The 17,394-nt window shown below is 42.0% G+C and overlaps 1 protein-coding gene across 1 annotated transcript in view; it reads right to left on the bottom strand.

Annotated features, from left to right (window-relative positions):
* GLG1 (golgi glycoprotein 1) overlaps positions 1-17,394 on the bottom strand; it is a 78,682-nt gene that overhangs the window by 13,270 nt on the left and 48,018 nt on the right. The window contains exons 5-10 of the mRNA XM_041400507.1: positions 13,302-13,505; positions 12,601-12,672; positions 10,243-10,426; positions 8,282-8,496; positions 2,395-2,516; positions 1,647-1,748 (exon numbers count right to left, since the gene is read on the bottom strand). Coding sequence (XP_041256441.1) covers positions 1,647-1,748; positions 2,395-2,516; positions 8,282-8,496; positions 10,243-10,426; positions 12,601-12,672; positions 13,302-13,505 — 899 coding nt within the window. The remainder of the gene's footprint in view (positions 1-1,646; positions 1,749-2,394; positions 2,517-8,281; positions 8,497-10,242; positions 10,427-12,600; positions 12,673-13,301; positions 13,506-17,394) is intronic.

Genomic DNA, 17,394 nt, shown 5'->3' with positions numbered 1-17,394 from the left:
AGCACCTCCCATTTTCTTCTGCAGTATGCCAGCCAAATGCTGACACATGAGAAAAGAAATCATCTCCTTGATGCCCTGAAGCAGCAGAAAGGCAGGTAAATACCACATTTTGCTTGTGTAATCTTACACTTTATACTGCTGCAATTCTGAAACACCATTTCCAAAAAAATCTGAGTTAGATTGATTCTGTCTGCCCTGGATTTGAGCCAACTGCAAACTCAGTGCCCCCTGCTTTGCATGTAAGTGCAGATCTCTTAAGATGTCTAATTACATGAAATCTAAGTGAGATATTGCTAGCCTTCCAAAATGGAAATTTTGTATTTATAAAACACTATAGGAAAAAAATATCAAGTGATTTCAGTGCACACAACTATACAGATAATGATAAAGGTATCAACAAAACTCCTTGTACTCTGTGCATCTGTCTGAGGCACACAGTCACTACAACAGATTCAGTTCTGGGGAACAGTGGTTAAACAAAGATAAGCTAATGCTGCCCAGCCTGCATTATGAATTAGAATTATTCTTACTCCCAGGAAAATGCAAATAATCAGTCTTCTTTCTTCCAATCACTTAAGTGTGACTCAAACAATGAATTACCTGCTGGAAACAATACAGCCAGGAGACCCAGCAATGAAGATAAACAGGAAGGGAGGAAAAATTTAGTATTCTTGTCTACCGATGGAGATAATTATTAAGATGACTAAATGAATAGCCAAAAAGCCTTAAACTCCCTGCTCTACAAAGCCCCATCTTTAAAAGCAGAAGGATCACAGAGCACATCAGCTCTCAGCTACTGGCAATGCTGTCCATAAATACACGACTTGCTCTGAGTCAAGATTTTCTTAATGTTTGATTTGAACACTCCTTGCAGTAATCAAACGCCAGGACTTCTTGCCTTACACTCTTTGTGGCCACTGAGAACAATTATTCAATTTCTTGCAGCAACCCCATTTAATGTACTCTATTTCCTCACCTCTCAATCTTCTTTAGAAGACAAGCCAAACACTTATTCTTTCCTCACTGGTCACGTTTATCAAATTTATTCTCTCCTCATCCTAACCAACACTGACACAAGAGGCTTTGTATGTATTTAAAACAAAGCACTGCCACCTCTGGATAAGAAAGATGGAAAAGTAGTGCTCTGAAGGGTATTACATCTGCTCTACAGGCTGTAATCACAAGCAGAGAATTTGAAAAAAAGCAGAGATGGAGGCAGGAAGCTTCTCACACAGTGAGTTTTTGTTATACTTAAAGACTTGGTTTCCTTAAGTTCCGTACTGTAGCACTTGGCTACAGAATGGAAACAACTGGCTGCCACCTGCAGAGAAAGTGACCTTCAGCTTCAATATGGTCAGACAGAATTCTTTAATTAAAGATGCAATGAATTTTAGAGCTCAAACTTGAGAAATTTTTAAGGCTGCATCACTTCTAAAAGAGTACCTGATTTAAGTGGAATCACACCTTTTCTAAGCAGCTTTTGCTTTTAGTGTTCCACACAATCATTAACACTCTACTGACCTGGCATACTTGAAAGTCCTCTTCCGAACAACCACAAGCTATACTGTTTTACAAGCAACTGCTAATGCATACAAACACTTAATACAAACACCAAGTGAAGATAAGTCTTCTTTCACAGTACTCACTTCCAGTCACGAGATATAAAATACTGGAGCTCCAGGAGCCTATGCTCACAGTCTTCTACCATTTTCTCTGTATACAAGTGCTCCATCAGGCAAGACAGAATCCTGCAAACAGAAGAAAAAGCCAGGCCAGACTGTTAAAATCATGCTGAGCTTCCCTGTAACAGCTGGTGTTGCCAAATCAGTCTTCCAGTCACCCATAGATAAGATATTGAAACTCAGTGAAGATCTTTCTCTTCCTTCAAAAAGATTACATCCAAAACAAGTATATATCAGATTTGTATTCATTATGTTCCATTGTTTTACTTATCTCAGCAAGTCTGATATACAACAAAATCATAAGGAGTATTCCACAGAAATCTGGCCCAGGGCAGAATACACTATCAGAGCTGAAGACAAAGGAGACACCTGTCACTGCAGTATGGGTTTGCTTACCTGGCCTTTCCAGGTTTGTCACTTTGTGATATTGCTTGAGACTTACATGGTTAGAGAAATTATCACATCAAATGTTACAAACTTAAGTCTAAGTGCCTGTGAAAGCTACATCCTTCACCAGTGCTAAATCAGTCCTCCTATAAAAATACCGGCCTTCTTAGTACAGCAAGAATGGAGACATCTCAGTGCAGCTCTGTATGACTGGTCTCGACTAACTAGTCTGGATAGGTTTTAGTGTCTCTACTGGTCAGCCACACAACCTTCATGGATGCCTAACAGGGAAAAAAAGCCCCAGTTCTGACTGAGAGGCACCTACATGGGGTCTCCAGAGCGTATGTGCTTGCAGGCTGTCTGTATCACTGACTCGCAGGCCTCGTTCAGCGCGCGGTCGATGCGATAATCGGCACCGGGGTCCGTTTCCTGAATCAGGGTCTGAAGCTGAAGAAAGGAATTGTGAACAGGAAAACAAATGTTAAAGACATAAATGAGACCACTTACAATCTCTCAGCGTGGTAATTCTATGCCAGTAACAACACCATGATGTATGAACTCTGCTCTGCAGTGTTTTATTTTAAGAGCTTGTGCTGCCAACTCCAGCACTGCTGGACCCTAATTATCATTATGAAGTAGCCCAGGAACATTGTATGAAACCAGTTACACACTGAAGGTCAGCTGTGAACTTGGACTACTTACACACCAATTTACAGAACAGAACAGGTAAAATTTGATTTGCTTACTGTATTTTTGATCTATCTTAAGCTTTCACGGTAGCCTCATTCCGTAAGGCTGACAATACCAAACACACAAATTTTTTTGTATTTTCATGAATACTATTTGAAACAGAAACCTGAATCAACGTCTTAAGATAGGTGTGCCTATCTACAAAGTATAAACCAGTTTTCTAATTGCCTGGAGAGGACAAAAAGTTTTATTGAAATACAGGATAAACCATCCTGTTCTGATGTCCCATGAAGTAACATTTGCTCAGGGATGCCTGCTCAAGGTTTTGGAAGTCAGGGTCTGTAGTACACATTTTTTTAGTGTGTGTCTAAGGTATCAAATAAATCCAGGACACCATGTTTCAACTACTCAGGAGAAGTCATAGTGTAAGTGAAAGATGAAAACAAAAATATTCCAAAGACTTAGAGACCAGGTGTGCCAACCCAAAGCTGATGTCCCAGCACTCCCTTTATGACTTCTAAATACTTTCAGCTGTCATAGGAAAATACAATATGAACAGTTCCATCAAGTCTTTTCTTCTTGTGAAACAAGTATTCTAACAAAAGCTGCAGAAAAACATTTATTAATAAGGAAACATCACTTAGCATATTTAGCACTATGTTATAAAACCAAATGTGGACACAGTCTATATCATCTGAAAATTACTTTTGGAGGTGTCTGCTGGGCCAGGGGAAGAGAATTTGGGTAAATCTCAATTTTGGGACAAGGGCAGCTTCTGGACCTTAACTCAGCCAAGGATCCCCATGTCCTACTTCATTTTCCTTCAAGTTGTAGACTTCCAAAGACTGATGGAAGGCAGACTGGTATCATAATTTGGCAGGCAAACATTTTCAGCTGACAAATTTGAAGGGGGGGAAAAAAAAGAGGTTGCTGAGAAGGCAACTGCACACCAGTATCAAATGGTCTAGATGCTCTTAACATCTTGACACTTAGTTAATGATTTTTGTCACTGGCCCTCAGCCCAACTAAATCAAAAGCACAGTTACAATTTTATCCTCCCCCTTTCAAAGTCTGCACCTAAACACCACCCGGGAAACTCTCAGGGGCAAAGCCCTAACATCATAAAACACAGGCAAGAAAAAAGCATCAGAGAACTGGAGAAAATACAAGCTAGCACTGTTTATCCAATAGGAAACTTGCAGTCATGAGGAGAGACCACAGATTGCCTGGGAGGAACACAGGATTTCCTGCGACTTGCTCTTAATTATGCCCAGCCTCAGCTTCTAAGGGATGCAGGCAACTGAGAAGAGCACTGTCTATCAAAAATATCTTCATGAAAAAATAATAATAATAAAAGAAACATTTTATACATCTCTGACAGTGGTCAAACAGAGGCTTAAGGTCAAACCTTAACTGGATGTGTTCTTTATGTGTTTTTTTAAGAGTCACTGCAAGAGAAAGAAGAATATTTTGGTTTTGCTGGTGCAGAATCTCACACAGCCTGCATGTATGGGGAATACTCTGTGTGTGGAAACTTCTGGGATTACTTCAAGTCAGATGACTTACATATCAGAAAGATGGGTGAATAGAACCTCAAACCCAACACTTTCTTACATATACAGATTAAATAAACTGGCCAGAGCATTATGTAGGCAGGATTCTTTCTCAGGTTTCAGTTAATTGGTATTTTTGTTGCTATCAAGTGGAAGAGGCCAAAGCACACCAGGTACAACAGCTCAGAAGCACTGAAGCACCTCCTTATCCCTCCACCCTGTTTTGGGCACTACTGCAGAATTCCCAGCCTTAATTCTTAACCACATGCATGATGTGCAGCACCAAGCCACCTGCCCTGACTGCAGGGAAGAAGAAATAATTTGGCATCAGTGATAAAAGTGAAGGTTGTACAGGATTTTCCTCCCTCACACAATGAACCCGTACAGCAGAAAAGCAGCTGGATAAACTTTACAATGCTCTGAACTTTTATCCTGGGCATGGAACTAAATTAACAATGAAGTATCAATTTAACAACTGTATTAGAAGTTGGAGGCAAGAAATATATGCCCTTTAAGCAGGTATTGGAGTTTTATCCACTCAAAGGTCTGAACAGAAAAAATCCCAAAGGCAGGATAGAAGCCACATATCTGAAAAACAATTTATCAACAACTCTAATATAAAATAGCTTCCACCAAGCAGCAGCAGAGATGCTAGAGCCTGCCAGTACAGCTGCAGACCTTTGAAGGGCTGATGCTCACAATTAAGGGACACTGTATCTCCTCTCTGATGACTCAGCACAGCACACATACACCCTGTGGCTAGGATCCTTTATGAGGCTCAGCACACACCCAGGGGTACTCTTCCTAACGTAGGCCAAACCACTTACAGAAACCATTGTTCTTCTACCATTCACAGAGCTTTAGCATTTTGGCAACTTCTCTATTCAAACTGAGACTAAACCCCCACGCAGCTCTGACATTTGGGTCTAGATGTGCTTCCTGCAGGACAGCAGATAGGTGTGAGCACAGACTCCCACATGCAAGATCACTCTGGCTAAGGTGTCTCACAATAAATTGAACTTCCCAAATTAAAATACTGGGGTTTGAGAACGTCTAACATTGCATTTTATTCAAAAATTTAAATACAAATAATCACTCATAATCCATCTGCAGGAAAGGGTACTAGTCAATGCTCTTGCAGGAAAATGAAATGGAGGTTCTTTGGTTGTGCTTTGCTGTTTTAGGATTCTTTATATTGTTTCTGGCAGATGAGCTAATGACTTCCTTTCATAGGACAAGTAGAATCAGAGCAAACCTTCACAGACAGGACAGGAAGTAAAACCAGATCCAAAAGAGATGTTTCCCTTTACAATTGCCCCTGGCAATCTTTCTAGGCAGGTGTGTCTGGTCATAGAGCTTCTACGAGGAAGAATTTCAGGACAACACTTGTTGCTTTGAGTTAGCCAAGAAATCAAGGTGCTGTATTAGCATCAGCTAATGATACTGCTAAAAGCACAAGGATGTGAAGTTTTGACTCAACAGAAAAGCCAGCATCTGGACATGGACCCAAAGCACTGCAGCAAGCTCTTCTGGGACCATCCCAGAACACCCATGCTGTTTTCCTCTCTTTCTGCAGGTGAAAATGTAGGGACACCACAAACAACTGCTCCACCACCAAGAGCCACACCAGAACCACACACCAAAGGTGCTCTCTAGGTACCCAAAATGAACTGAGATGGCCCCAGCCTACTCTGGAGGATGGATCTCTTAACTTCCCTTCTTCAGGGCTTGCCATGCAGGCCAACCTCGTGTGACAAGCAGTTAAAGTCTCTAGCCCAAGTTGCACATTATCTGTAAGAGTTTCACACAATATTCTCTTCCTTGCAAAGATAATCTATCTACCTTTAAAGGTAAAAGCAGAAAGCTCATTCTAACACATTAAGTCAAAACACAACAAAGCCACTGACAGCTGAGACAACCCTTACCACTCAAATACAAAAATTAAGAACAATAAATTATTTAGTACTTCAAAAGTTGCAGGCAGCTATATAGCAGTACTGTGTCAGTCTTCAGAAACTCAGGGCATTGGAATGTTTATCCTGTTCTTGCAATCATCTACTTCCTCTTGCCCATAAAAATCCAGACAAGCTAAATGTAGGTATAAAATCAAAACTTAATTTGCTTTTTCCTGCCCTTTGCCCAGAGGAAAAAAACACATTTAACTTGAAGGGGACTCATGGACAATCCTATTTACTATTGCATCAACTTAATGTAAAAAAAATAAAGCAGTAGCTTAAGTGTAAGAGAACTAAAAAACCTCCAAACTTGCCCTAAATTTCTGAAGATATTTTTCTCTCAAAGTTTGAAATCCCATATCACTTTTGGGGTCCTCCTGTTTTGACTTATGACTTGTTCTGAACATGCATGTCATAGATCTAAAAGTTATTCCCAATATTAACTGATCTTATGAATATTTCCAAATAATGAAATTCTGAAGCAGCAGTTTCAAATTCATATTTAAACAGAAAAAAAATCCACTTTTCACAGAAAGGCTGCAAAGCCTAAGTCATGCACTACAGATCCCTGCAGGAATGACTCAAACTGTACAGCTGCTGCACCAGTACACCTGGTATTTATGCAGAAATAAGCTTCATCACAAAAGCAGCCTATGACTTACAAAAATTTAACAGCTATTAATTTATCTTTGATAATACATAGAAATTGGCATCATTTGAGGCTCAAGTTTTAAGCTACATTTAAAACAAAATGTACAGAACAGTGGCTCTGTTTATTAAAAGAAGCCAAGAGCACACATCTCCCCAAATTCCTACATCAGCACTAATACTTCCTTGCCATTTTTATCATTGATATCACTTTTTTGGGCTCATGGGTCATTAAAATCAAGTATTAAGTACAAAAATGTAATTTCATATTAAAAAAAGCACTAATGAGTTTGAATAAAAATTGACTTGTTTTCAATTTAAAGAAATGATAAGCAGGATGTATTTGGGCCAAAATGGAGTTAAAAAAGGCAAAAAGAAATATCCTATTTTACAGAGGTAGTTTGGAGGAAAATGGCATTTCCTTCACTGGCTGCAAGTACATCAACACACAGCAATCTGCTGCACCTCCCTGTCCCCAAAGCTCCATTTCCATCATTAAAGCTGAATGAAATAGCAAAAGTAAAACTGAGTGGGAAGGTGCTTTGAAAGGTTTTGTGCATTTCCAAGGACAGGGCATAGGGGCAAAAGGGAAGGAGAGGGAGAAAAGATAAGGACAAGGAATGTTTTAGTATTATAAAAGGCGAGTTTCCCTACACCTTGCACCCAGGAGAGAATTCCATTACTTCAAAGCTGGTAGAGAAAAACTACATAAGATCCAATAAAAAGCCCAGAGCACAACAATCCAAAATGTACTTTTTGATGGGAAAAACATCACCCTTACCCTTGCTACACACCAAGTTCACAGCATGGCAATTACAGAACTGCTTCCAGCATTCAGTGGCGCCCAGCAGAGCCAGGCTGACTTGAGCAGAACCTCCATCACAAGGCAAAACATTGAAAGAAATCAGTGCTTTTACCAACTGAGTGTGGTTGTGTTCGAGGGTCCCAGGACAAGGGAAGAGATGAGAATCTTGACTCCATGTTTCAGAAGGCTGATTTGTTATATTATGATATAATATTAAAATGCTATACTAAAACTATACTAAAAATAATAGGGAGAAAGGATCCATCAGAAAGCTAGAAAGGAATGGAATGAATAACAAAAACCCATGACTCTAAGAGAGTCCACACAGCTGGACCACGATTGGGCATCAAGTAGAAACAATCCACACGGACCAATGAAAGGTGCACCTGTTGGTAAACAACCTCCAGACCACATTCCACACCCATCCAATAGTTACTATTTACATTTCTTTTCTGAGGCTTCTCAGCTAGAACAGGAGAAAAATCCTAGCAAAGGATTTCCATAAAAATATCACGGTGATGAACTGAGCAAACTAAGCGAGGCGACAGGAAAGCTCCTTACTGCCTGCTGACAGTTGAGGCCGACGTTGCCCTTCTCGCCCCGGACGACCTTCATGAGGCAGTGCAGCGTGCGGCCCTTGCGGTGCAGGCCGGAGCAGTGGTGCTCGATCTCCCCGCGGCAGCTCAGGATGATCTCTGGGCTCAGCGAGAAGTCTTCCATCAGCATGCGCCGGTAATCCAGCATCTCACCCTGGCACTCACTGCTCACTTGTCGACCTGAGCCAGGAGAAAGTGATGTGATTTAGTTTCAATGCTTAGGAGAGCCCTTCTTGACCTGTGCTACCAGCCTGTTAGAAGAGCGGGGACAATGTCCACAATCCAAACAACACGAGACTAAGAAATGTGCTGGAGCATTCGTGCTGGAAAATAAACCACTGGTTGTAGTAGCTCCTGTCATTTCAACAAGCCTGTAAAATACAGCTAGTTTATGGAGTTAACACAGGTTTTTAAAAAAAGAATGCCTGAAAGATTAGGAGAATCTGATTTTGGACTTCACATTACAGGACTTGCTTCTGAAGAACAGCTGAAAGCACTCATGTATCTGCAGTTCTGTAGCACAAGTCAGCTCTTCCCCACATGCTCAAGGGCTCCTTTTTCCACAGAAGTCACCTTTGATAGGTTCACCAGCTTGGTATGTAACCAGGAGAGGAATTTGTTTGGACAGCAGGTTAAACGTTTTCTCCAATGAAAAGGTTCTCTAGGGCAATAGCACATAAATGCTCAGGAAGACAAAACTCAGACTTAAACCAGAGTGTATATGGAGTGTCCAACAAACCACTGCAGCTGCACAGAAATCTTGCTGTAGTAGATGCTTAGATCTGCTATAAGCTTTCCTGCAGTCCCCATCTCATCCTATTTACTTGTGCACAACATCCCACTGAACAGAGGACACCCCAACAGGGGCTGCCAGGCGTTGTAACACATGTACATGGTGCTGTGTGGAATAATTAAGTGTTCCTCCTGGGCTATGCCTCATGCATGAGACACTGCAGAACCTGTTCCACCATGAAATTGAATAGCTGAACAGCAGTTTTCTGCACGCAATTCAGGAAACCACCTGCCCTACTGCAGGGAGAAGTGAAAAAAATAAAACAATACCCCAAACCACAACTTTTCTACAAACAGGGCACATCATTTCCACATCAATCAGCAATGAGTTATTCAAACTCACAGATGCAGACTGCTTATGGGATTATGGCAGCCTTTCCATCCCATGCCAGAGGCACTGCAGCATTGCACCCCTGCTGCTCGCTCTGAAACCACCCAGCTGCATGCCAGGAGGGAAAACAAGCAGTTCTCCAGCGCAGATCTAGAGGATGTAACACATTGTTTCACATTATGGCAATTTCACAGAGAACCTTTAGCATGGTACACTGCACAGAGCCTTCTAATGCCTTTAGAGACAGCAGCTGATGTTAGGACACCTCCAGCTTACATTAACTTAAATGACCAGAATTAATATTCTCACACTTACCTTCTTTCCACATAGGGAAAAACCAGAGTCAGAGAAATTAAGGCATTTACTCAAGCTACTGAACTGCAAGAAAAGAAATTATTTACCACAGGCAGAGGACTTAGTATCCCTGGTTTTCCCTGAGTGAGGATAAACAGGTTCTCTATCCTGTGTTTTAACCTTGTAGCATATTTAATGCTTACTACACAATGGAGGAAAAGAGCTGCTTCAATTCACAGTGAATAGAAGGATTTGCAACTACACATCAGCAGTCCAAGTGGGATTTGCTATTTTGCATTTTAAACTTCTTGTCTGCACAAAAGGAGTCAGTGGCAGAGGGGTTTACTCAGCTATTCTGATCATCAAAACAACAGCAATGAAAGCACCATGATGAGGAAATTTGCCTTGGAAACAAAGTTTGGAAAGAGAAGGGGACTGTAAACACACATTGAAGCTGAAGGTCCCTGAATTTAAAATCAAGGTCCCAGCAAGTCTTGAATTCCACTCACCTCTGTGCACAGCAGACTCCAAGCACATCAGCAGATAGGAGAGCCGGGCTTCCCGCGAGCGGGGCAGGTTCTCCACGTTGCAGCGGTATTTCTTCAGGTCGCTTTTACAGGACTTGGCCAGCGAGTAACTGACTTTGTAGTCCTGGGCAATGAGCTTCTGGCGGGTTGTCAGAGCATCACGACACTGCAGGAGACACATTGGGGTGGTGGAATGAGCTTCTGTGTGCTGGTAGCAGAGAGCTGGACCTGCTGCTGTCAAGTTTTCAAGTTGCATCTCAGAAAACAACCGTTGCTTTTAAATTCATGCATTTAAGCTGGACTGCAGCTACATTTCATTTGTCTTGTAGAAACCACACGGTTAACAATGCACACCGAGGTCAACAGATCAGGGGTTTCAAAGGGAGCAGCTCTCTGTAGAGCAGTTCTTAGAACTGCACATTCATCCAGCTTTTTGTGAAGAGCGTGACTCATTCGTGGTAACTAGGAGCAGTTGCTGACATTTATCCCAGCTGTGGTACATGCTCACCCCATGCCCTCAAGAAATAACTTTTCCAGTTGCATTTACAAAATAATGCGTTTCTTGGATTTGTTCCGCAAGGCGCTGAGCAGATGATAGCAGATAAAACAGCCTAACCGTGGGAATTTCCAGCCATTTTCCACAACTGATCAGGTTCACGAGGATGCACTGTGGCCAAACCTGAACCCAGCAGCTGCAAGAACAACCCTCTAAATTTCAACCAAAAAAGGACCTGTAAAAACACTGCTACACTTCACAGCTTTTGGTTTAAATTATGTGAAAATTAAATCTGAGGGCAGCAGATAACTCAGAATAGCTCAAGCAAATTTGTCCATTCCCAGCCCACTTGAATGGAAGGAAAACAGTGAAGAGTTGGGGAAAGAGGGAGCAATCTTGGCTCAAGGAACAGGAAAGTCCCAGAACCTGCTCCCCACTTTCTTACATCAGGTTTTTGACTTCGCTCCCTTCTTCCCACACATACTTGAGGACCTGGAAAGCCCTACTCCAAGACATTCCCACTCTGTCTTTCATGCTCCTGTGCAGTCCCAGACCCTGGGACTGGACAATTTTACAGCTCTGGACACAGGGAGATATAGGCTTGCAGATACCTCATCACCTGAAGCAGGAAAAGGCTGGGTACGGCCCAGGAGCCAGTTTTGGATGACACAAAGCAAGCCACCCACCCACAGCTATTGCTGGCTACATGTGTATGCAGCAGCCTTCGGCAAGGAGGGACTCTTGGCTGGGTAACAGCTTCTACAAAACCAGTGACTTGCAGATGGCCCTACCTTGGCAGCTACAAGAGTGAGAACTACATTTAGTGCTCCTTCTGCTCTGCAAACTGCATCCTCAGAGCATCCACCCCTCTCTCCCCACGAAGTCATCTGCTGCAGCTCGGTGTAACCTCTCTGCATCTTACATTCATACCTCAAGTCAGCTGATGATGGAAAGCACCCTTCAAAAACTACCAGTGTCCCTGTGTAACTAAACCGAGGTTAAGCAACAGTAGCAGTTCTTTTCAGTAACACAGCTCTACAAAATGGAGCTTTGTTTAAAGCCCTCAGAGATCACTTGTTCAGATTTCAATTTGTTAACTGGAACCAAGCTGTCAGACAGCTAATGCAATTAATAAAAAAGAAATTAGTCTGATCCCTTCAGCACTCTGAGTCAGGCTCCTTCAGCAGACCTTCTCTGAGAAGATCTTTACAGATATTCATCTTCACATCCTTCCCAACAGATTACAATTCCATATAATCCCAAACACTATGATGCTGCTTCCAAAATCACTGAAGGTATTGCTGCCTTAACAAAGCACCTATACCAATACAACCTTTTCAGAACTAGCTTTCTAGAACAACGTTTTTTTGCTGTTGTTGAAAACCACATCTTCAAGAAAACCAGAAGGAAAACTTCTGTTCAGTCACTGAACCATGCATCCTTCCCACACAGAATGTGATGCCTGAAAAGAGCCTTAAAAACACAAGTGAAAGAAACAGTTTCTTTTTGTTTTTCATCTGTACAATTAGAACACCATTTATCCAAGGCTTAGCCAGCATGCTGTGACTGCTACTTTAAACAGTCAATCACAATGCTACCACTTGAGCTCCATGTCTTGCCTCCCCAAATTACCCACCCAAAAGCGTTGATTTATTTAAATCCTTTACTTGAAAGACTGAAACTTGAAACACAAAAATATCAAAGTAAAAGCATTTGTTAAACTAGCTGATTATCTGGCTAGGAAGGTGACATTTTCCTTAACACTGGAAAAGAATAATGCAGCCTGGACTGAGGAGTGATCTGATGATTTCTTCAGTAAGGATTTGTCTCACCAGGATACTTACCTTTTCACTCATTGATTCTTCAAACTTGTGATTAAAGAGGCACTTGTATACTCGGCCTTCCCCAGCCTGAGTCTGTGAAACAGAAGAGTAACAGTTACCCTTAAAGACAATACTTGTAACATTTGACAAGCAGGCTAAACTACACCTGAAGAGAATTTTTGAAAAATTAATAATATATCTGAGTTAATATTTCGAATGACAGCACTAGCTTCTATGCAATAAAAATCCTTTACATTTTATTGCATAAAAAAAATCTGGTCATGCTCATCACCCTTTCAGTGTAACAACTCTCAGCTAATACAAGCTAACTGAGACTGAACAATGCAGCTCATGCTAGGCATAAAAAGTGCTGCAAGTACAGTCAGACCAGGCTTACTTTGTGCAACAGCTCACAGCTGTAGAAAGGAATGGTCACTCACCTCTGCCTTTCCTCCCCCACTCCCTGTCACACCAGCTCTCATGCCCCTTCAACCATTTATGCCAATTCAGTTCATTAACCCATTGGAAATAATGTGTGTTTGTTGGGTGAGTGAATTTAATGCTGGAATTACTGCACAATGACAGTTACAGGGTGTCTATTTTCAGTGTTACACAGTATCACGCAGGCTCAAGTCTACAGTTCTCTTCACTGCTTTTTCCAGAGAGGTTTTGGGCTTTTTTAATGGATTAGTGTAGAAAGAAAGGAAGAGGAAAGCACTCACATTTTCACAGAATCGCTCTCTGTCATCGCGGCATGCAAAGTAGAGATGGCGGTCCAGGTGGAAGTCATCAGAAGAGAGCTCAGCTACACGAAGAATTGCTTTCTTACACTGATCAGAAACCTGGATTCGAGGATCAGTCTCCTCTGCCTCTTTTACCAGGCCTTTTTCCAGGCATGCCACCACCTCTCCCTGTGAGTGAGCATCCTATGGGAGAACAAGACACCTGTAACCAAGCTTTTACATAATCAAGTGAGCTGTGATTCTGGCCAAGTACCACATTAATTAAGCAACAAACTGTCTACATACAGACTTCCCAACATTCAGTCTAAACCCCATTTAAATTCAGAGGAGGCAACAATTAAAACCTGTACTAACCACACTTTATATATCACCATCCCACTGATGGTCACCATGAAATTCCCCCTCCAATGCTCTGGGCTTGTTTTAATGTGACTTAATGAGATTATCACTACTTAGTCACACTGCTCAGAGGAGTTTACCAAAACAGCCAAATTATCTTTAATCTGACACAGCTTTCTTGGCACCATGGCAACAGCAAGGAACAGCATCACATTAAGAAAATGCTTGGGGAGAGAAAAATCATAGTTCTGCCACACTGAGACAAGCCTTCAGCTGGGGTGGTGAAAATTTGTGATGTAAAAAAGGCCACAAAGGAGCTTTGACCAATCTGGGCTTCCCAATTCCTCCACTAAGAGAATACAGAAACGCCAAGTATTCAAGAGCAGACAGAGGTCTCTGACAAAGCAGTTCTGGCCCAGTGCTGTGCACCACATCCACTGCCCTGCAGGCCTGGAGACAAGCTTGGACTGTGAGCAGCAACTGCCAATAAACACAGAGAGCCTGTGCTTTGTTCAAAAGCCTGGAAGAGGCAAGGCAAAGCTCAGCAAAGCTCCATTTAGCTTCCTATATCCTCATTATGTGTTTAGAAAGAGAACAGTGCCCCCTCCATACCTCTGCAGAAGGTCTGGTTCCTCTAAAGGATTCTACAGGTACAAATTTCTCAAGGATTCTGCAAGTTTTTCATGTGAAGGCCACCTTAATTTATGCTGCTCTGCTGTGAGAGGATATTGCCACTAAACTTACACTGTCTGAATATGCAACAAGGCATGCATGTTCATATTCAGCTGAATCACCCAGCCTGGCATTTGCAGTCACCATTTAGGAGCCATCCCTTCAGCTTGCTCTGTCAAGCAAATCATCCACTGCTGCTACAGGAGCAGGAGTTAGAGAACAGTCTCCAGAAAACATGTCCATGACTACAGAAAGCCACACAACTCTCCCCAATCTTTTTGTTCTGACGTGTCTCCTTACACAGGCAGCCTTTGATTCTTGTCTTAGTTCTGCTACACTTGGAGCACAAGCAGAATTGGTTAATTACTTGTTAACTTGTAAACACAACCCAGAAATACCATCAGTTAAAAAAGGCTAAAAGCAGTTTTCCCCACAAAAAAAACCCCAAAAAAACCCCAACCCAAAAAAAAAAAAAAAACCCCCCCCAAAAAAAAAAAAAAAACCCCCCCCAAAAAAAAAAAAAAAACCAGAAAACCTAAAAACCCACACCTCCCAAAATTCCTTATTTTGGTTTATTCCTTTCTTTGAGTGAGAACTGGCCAAGAATTGGCCAAGAATTCCATATGCTGACTAGGTATCTTCGAAGAAATATAATTATCAACAGTCTCCTTAGGACTGATCCTCAAATCTGGATTCTGAGGAATAGTACTCAGAAGTAAGTTTGCCACATCACTTAAAATTGCCACAACCACATCAAACACAAACACTGTTCTGAAAACTCTGATGGTCAGTCACAGGCAGTAACTACAGCTGAGAGGATGTCAAGTGTGAATGATTGAAAACAACCATTTTAAGCTCCTGTGGCACATTTTTGCTCCTGCCTAAGTGAACTTGCAGCTGGGAGGCAAGGCAGACCAAGGTTACTTTCACTCACCTGCAGCTTTCCCTTGCAAGCTAGCAAGAAGGGCAGAAGGCAAGCTTTTCCTGCTAGGAAAATCAGAAGTTTCCTGGTTTATTGCACTGTGGGTTTAGACTCTTGGTCAGAGTCATATTATATATGTAAGTAAACCTATTTTTAATAGGAAATCTGGAAAGGAGGTTTCCATATGCTGGATGCTGTATGTTTGCTGTTACACTTCGGGGACACAACAAGAAATGGCTCATCTATTGCATTCCTTTGCTAATAGAGTTTTCACATTTGGGCAGATCATCCTGAAGGGGTGGGGCTACTCTGCTGCCCTGTGTTAGATTAATTTTAAATTATGTCAGACTCAATAGAAACACACACAAACAAACCCATCTGGCCCCTGAAACACGCCCTTTCCTCCAAACATCAAGCATTTACACACCTCCTTGCAGTGCCCTTAAGGTTCCTGTGCCCACATGACTCTTTGGAAGATTTACTGGCCTAACCTGGGGTTCATTTTCAGGCAGATCAGGTACCTGGAGTGCTAGTGCTGACTAGTTAAGCAATTTTAAGGAGAGCCTGACTCTCATTTCCTCAAAAGTGCAGGAAGACACCCACACTACTGCCAAACAGCATGGGACTCTACAAACATGGTTTAGAGAAATACCACTTCAAGCTTTAATTATAGGGTAACACCTACTGTATTTAATATTGTACAATCTCTTATTGCAGACTGGAAGGGAAAACAAATGTGTGTACAGCTGCACTCAACCATCCTAAAGCAGCTGGCAATCAAGGCTTGTCCCAAGGATGGCAGGACAACTTCGACACACCTTGGTGGTACCTGTATCACTACCCAGCTCTCCACCTCAAGAGATGCCTGTTCCCACCTGCATCCCATGTGCCAACAGTCCTGGGTGGTCAGCTCAGCTTCAGAGGCACCAAAGTCAAGGATCATCATCCCACAGCATGAGCTCTCCCTGTCCTGCTCCAGCTGCCTGGTGTGTACAAGGCTGAAACACCTGCTGCAGCTCTGCTGTGGAATGAATCCTAAAAACTATTTTCCTCTATCCAGCACCCATTCTCAGAAAACCTCCACTGCAGAGTTGAAAACCTCTAAGTTCACTCCAGAAGTCAGGACTCCTGCAAAACTGCTGCCCAATGACAAAGTCCAGGCCTCATTTTTCTGGAGCAATACACTGAAATACAAGAGATCAAATCTAAAAACCACATGTGGTTTCTGGAACATAGCTTCACCACCACTATCAAGTTTTAAATGTAGGCTTTTAACTGAAATTTGCAAGTATCTGTAAAACACACTAGATAATTACCTAGACTGGAGAGCCCTGAAACTCTTCATAGCTTTAAGAAACCATATACCTAGATCCACAAAAGATACAAGCAGCTTTCCACTAGTCCCACAGAGGACTAAAACTTAGTTCTAAATGTATGTGCCCAAGCAAATCCCCCTCAGCACAACACTGGGAGATTTTCATTCCTATGACTAAAATTCAAACTCCAGGCATCCAGCTTTAGGCCAAAACAGAATTTTAAAAACATTGCATTTACTATTCATTTTCCATTAGAGATTTCACTTTCCCCCCAGTATAGTTTAGGCTTTGCAACCGCTGGGGATTTTTTTGTCATTTTTAAGAAGTTTCCCAGAAAGGATTTGATCCTGTCTGAAACCTGATGACATGCCTCAAGCACACATCTGTTCCAGCTGCAGCCTTGCAGATAGAAGCTAGAAAAATGACCAAAAGAGAATGAAGAGTAAAAAGAAGCAGCAGGCAGAAGAGTAAAATATAACCTGTCTCATCAGCACAGCACCCTGCACTGGACAGTTGTGCCAACCCACTGGAGCCAGAGCAGCCAGGCTATGGAAAACCATCCAGGAGGATCTACTGGGAGCTCCAGTTCAGCATTCCACCTGGCTAACCCACACACCAGGGATGCTGGGATGTCTCCTGGATTAGCTAATTCCCAGTACTTCAGATGATAGTACACTACTACACTGAGTAAACAAATATTGAGCTGAATGTTATCTCTTCCCATTTAGACTCAGTTCCCTCTGTGTCCAGTACTTTTGTCAAACTAAGGAAAGAGAGCAACTGTACTCAAAGCACTTAGAGGTAAAAAACAAAACAAAAACAA

The sequence above is a fragment of the Onychostruthus taczanowskii genome, unplaced genomic scaffold (assembly GCF_017590055.1).
Source record: "Onychostruthus taczanowskii isolate IOZ18803 unplaced genomic scaffold, ASM1759005v1 scaffold18, whole genome shotgun sequence".
Taxonomy (NCBI): domain Eukaryota; kingdom Metazoa; phylum Chordata; class Aves; order Passeriformes; family Passeridae; genus Onychostruthus; species Onychostruthus taczanowskii.
This window is presented reverse-complemented; position numbering and strand designations above follow the sequence as displayed.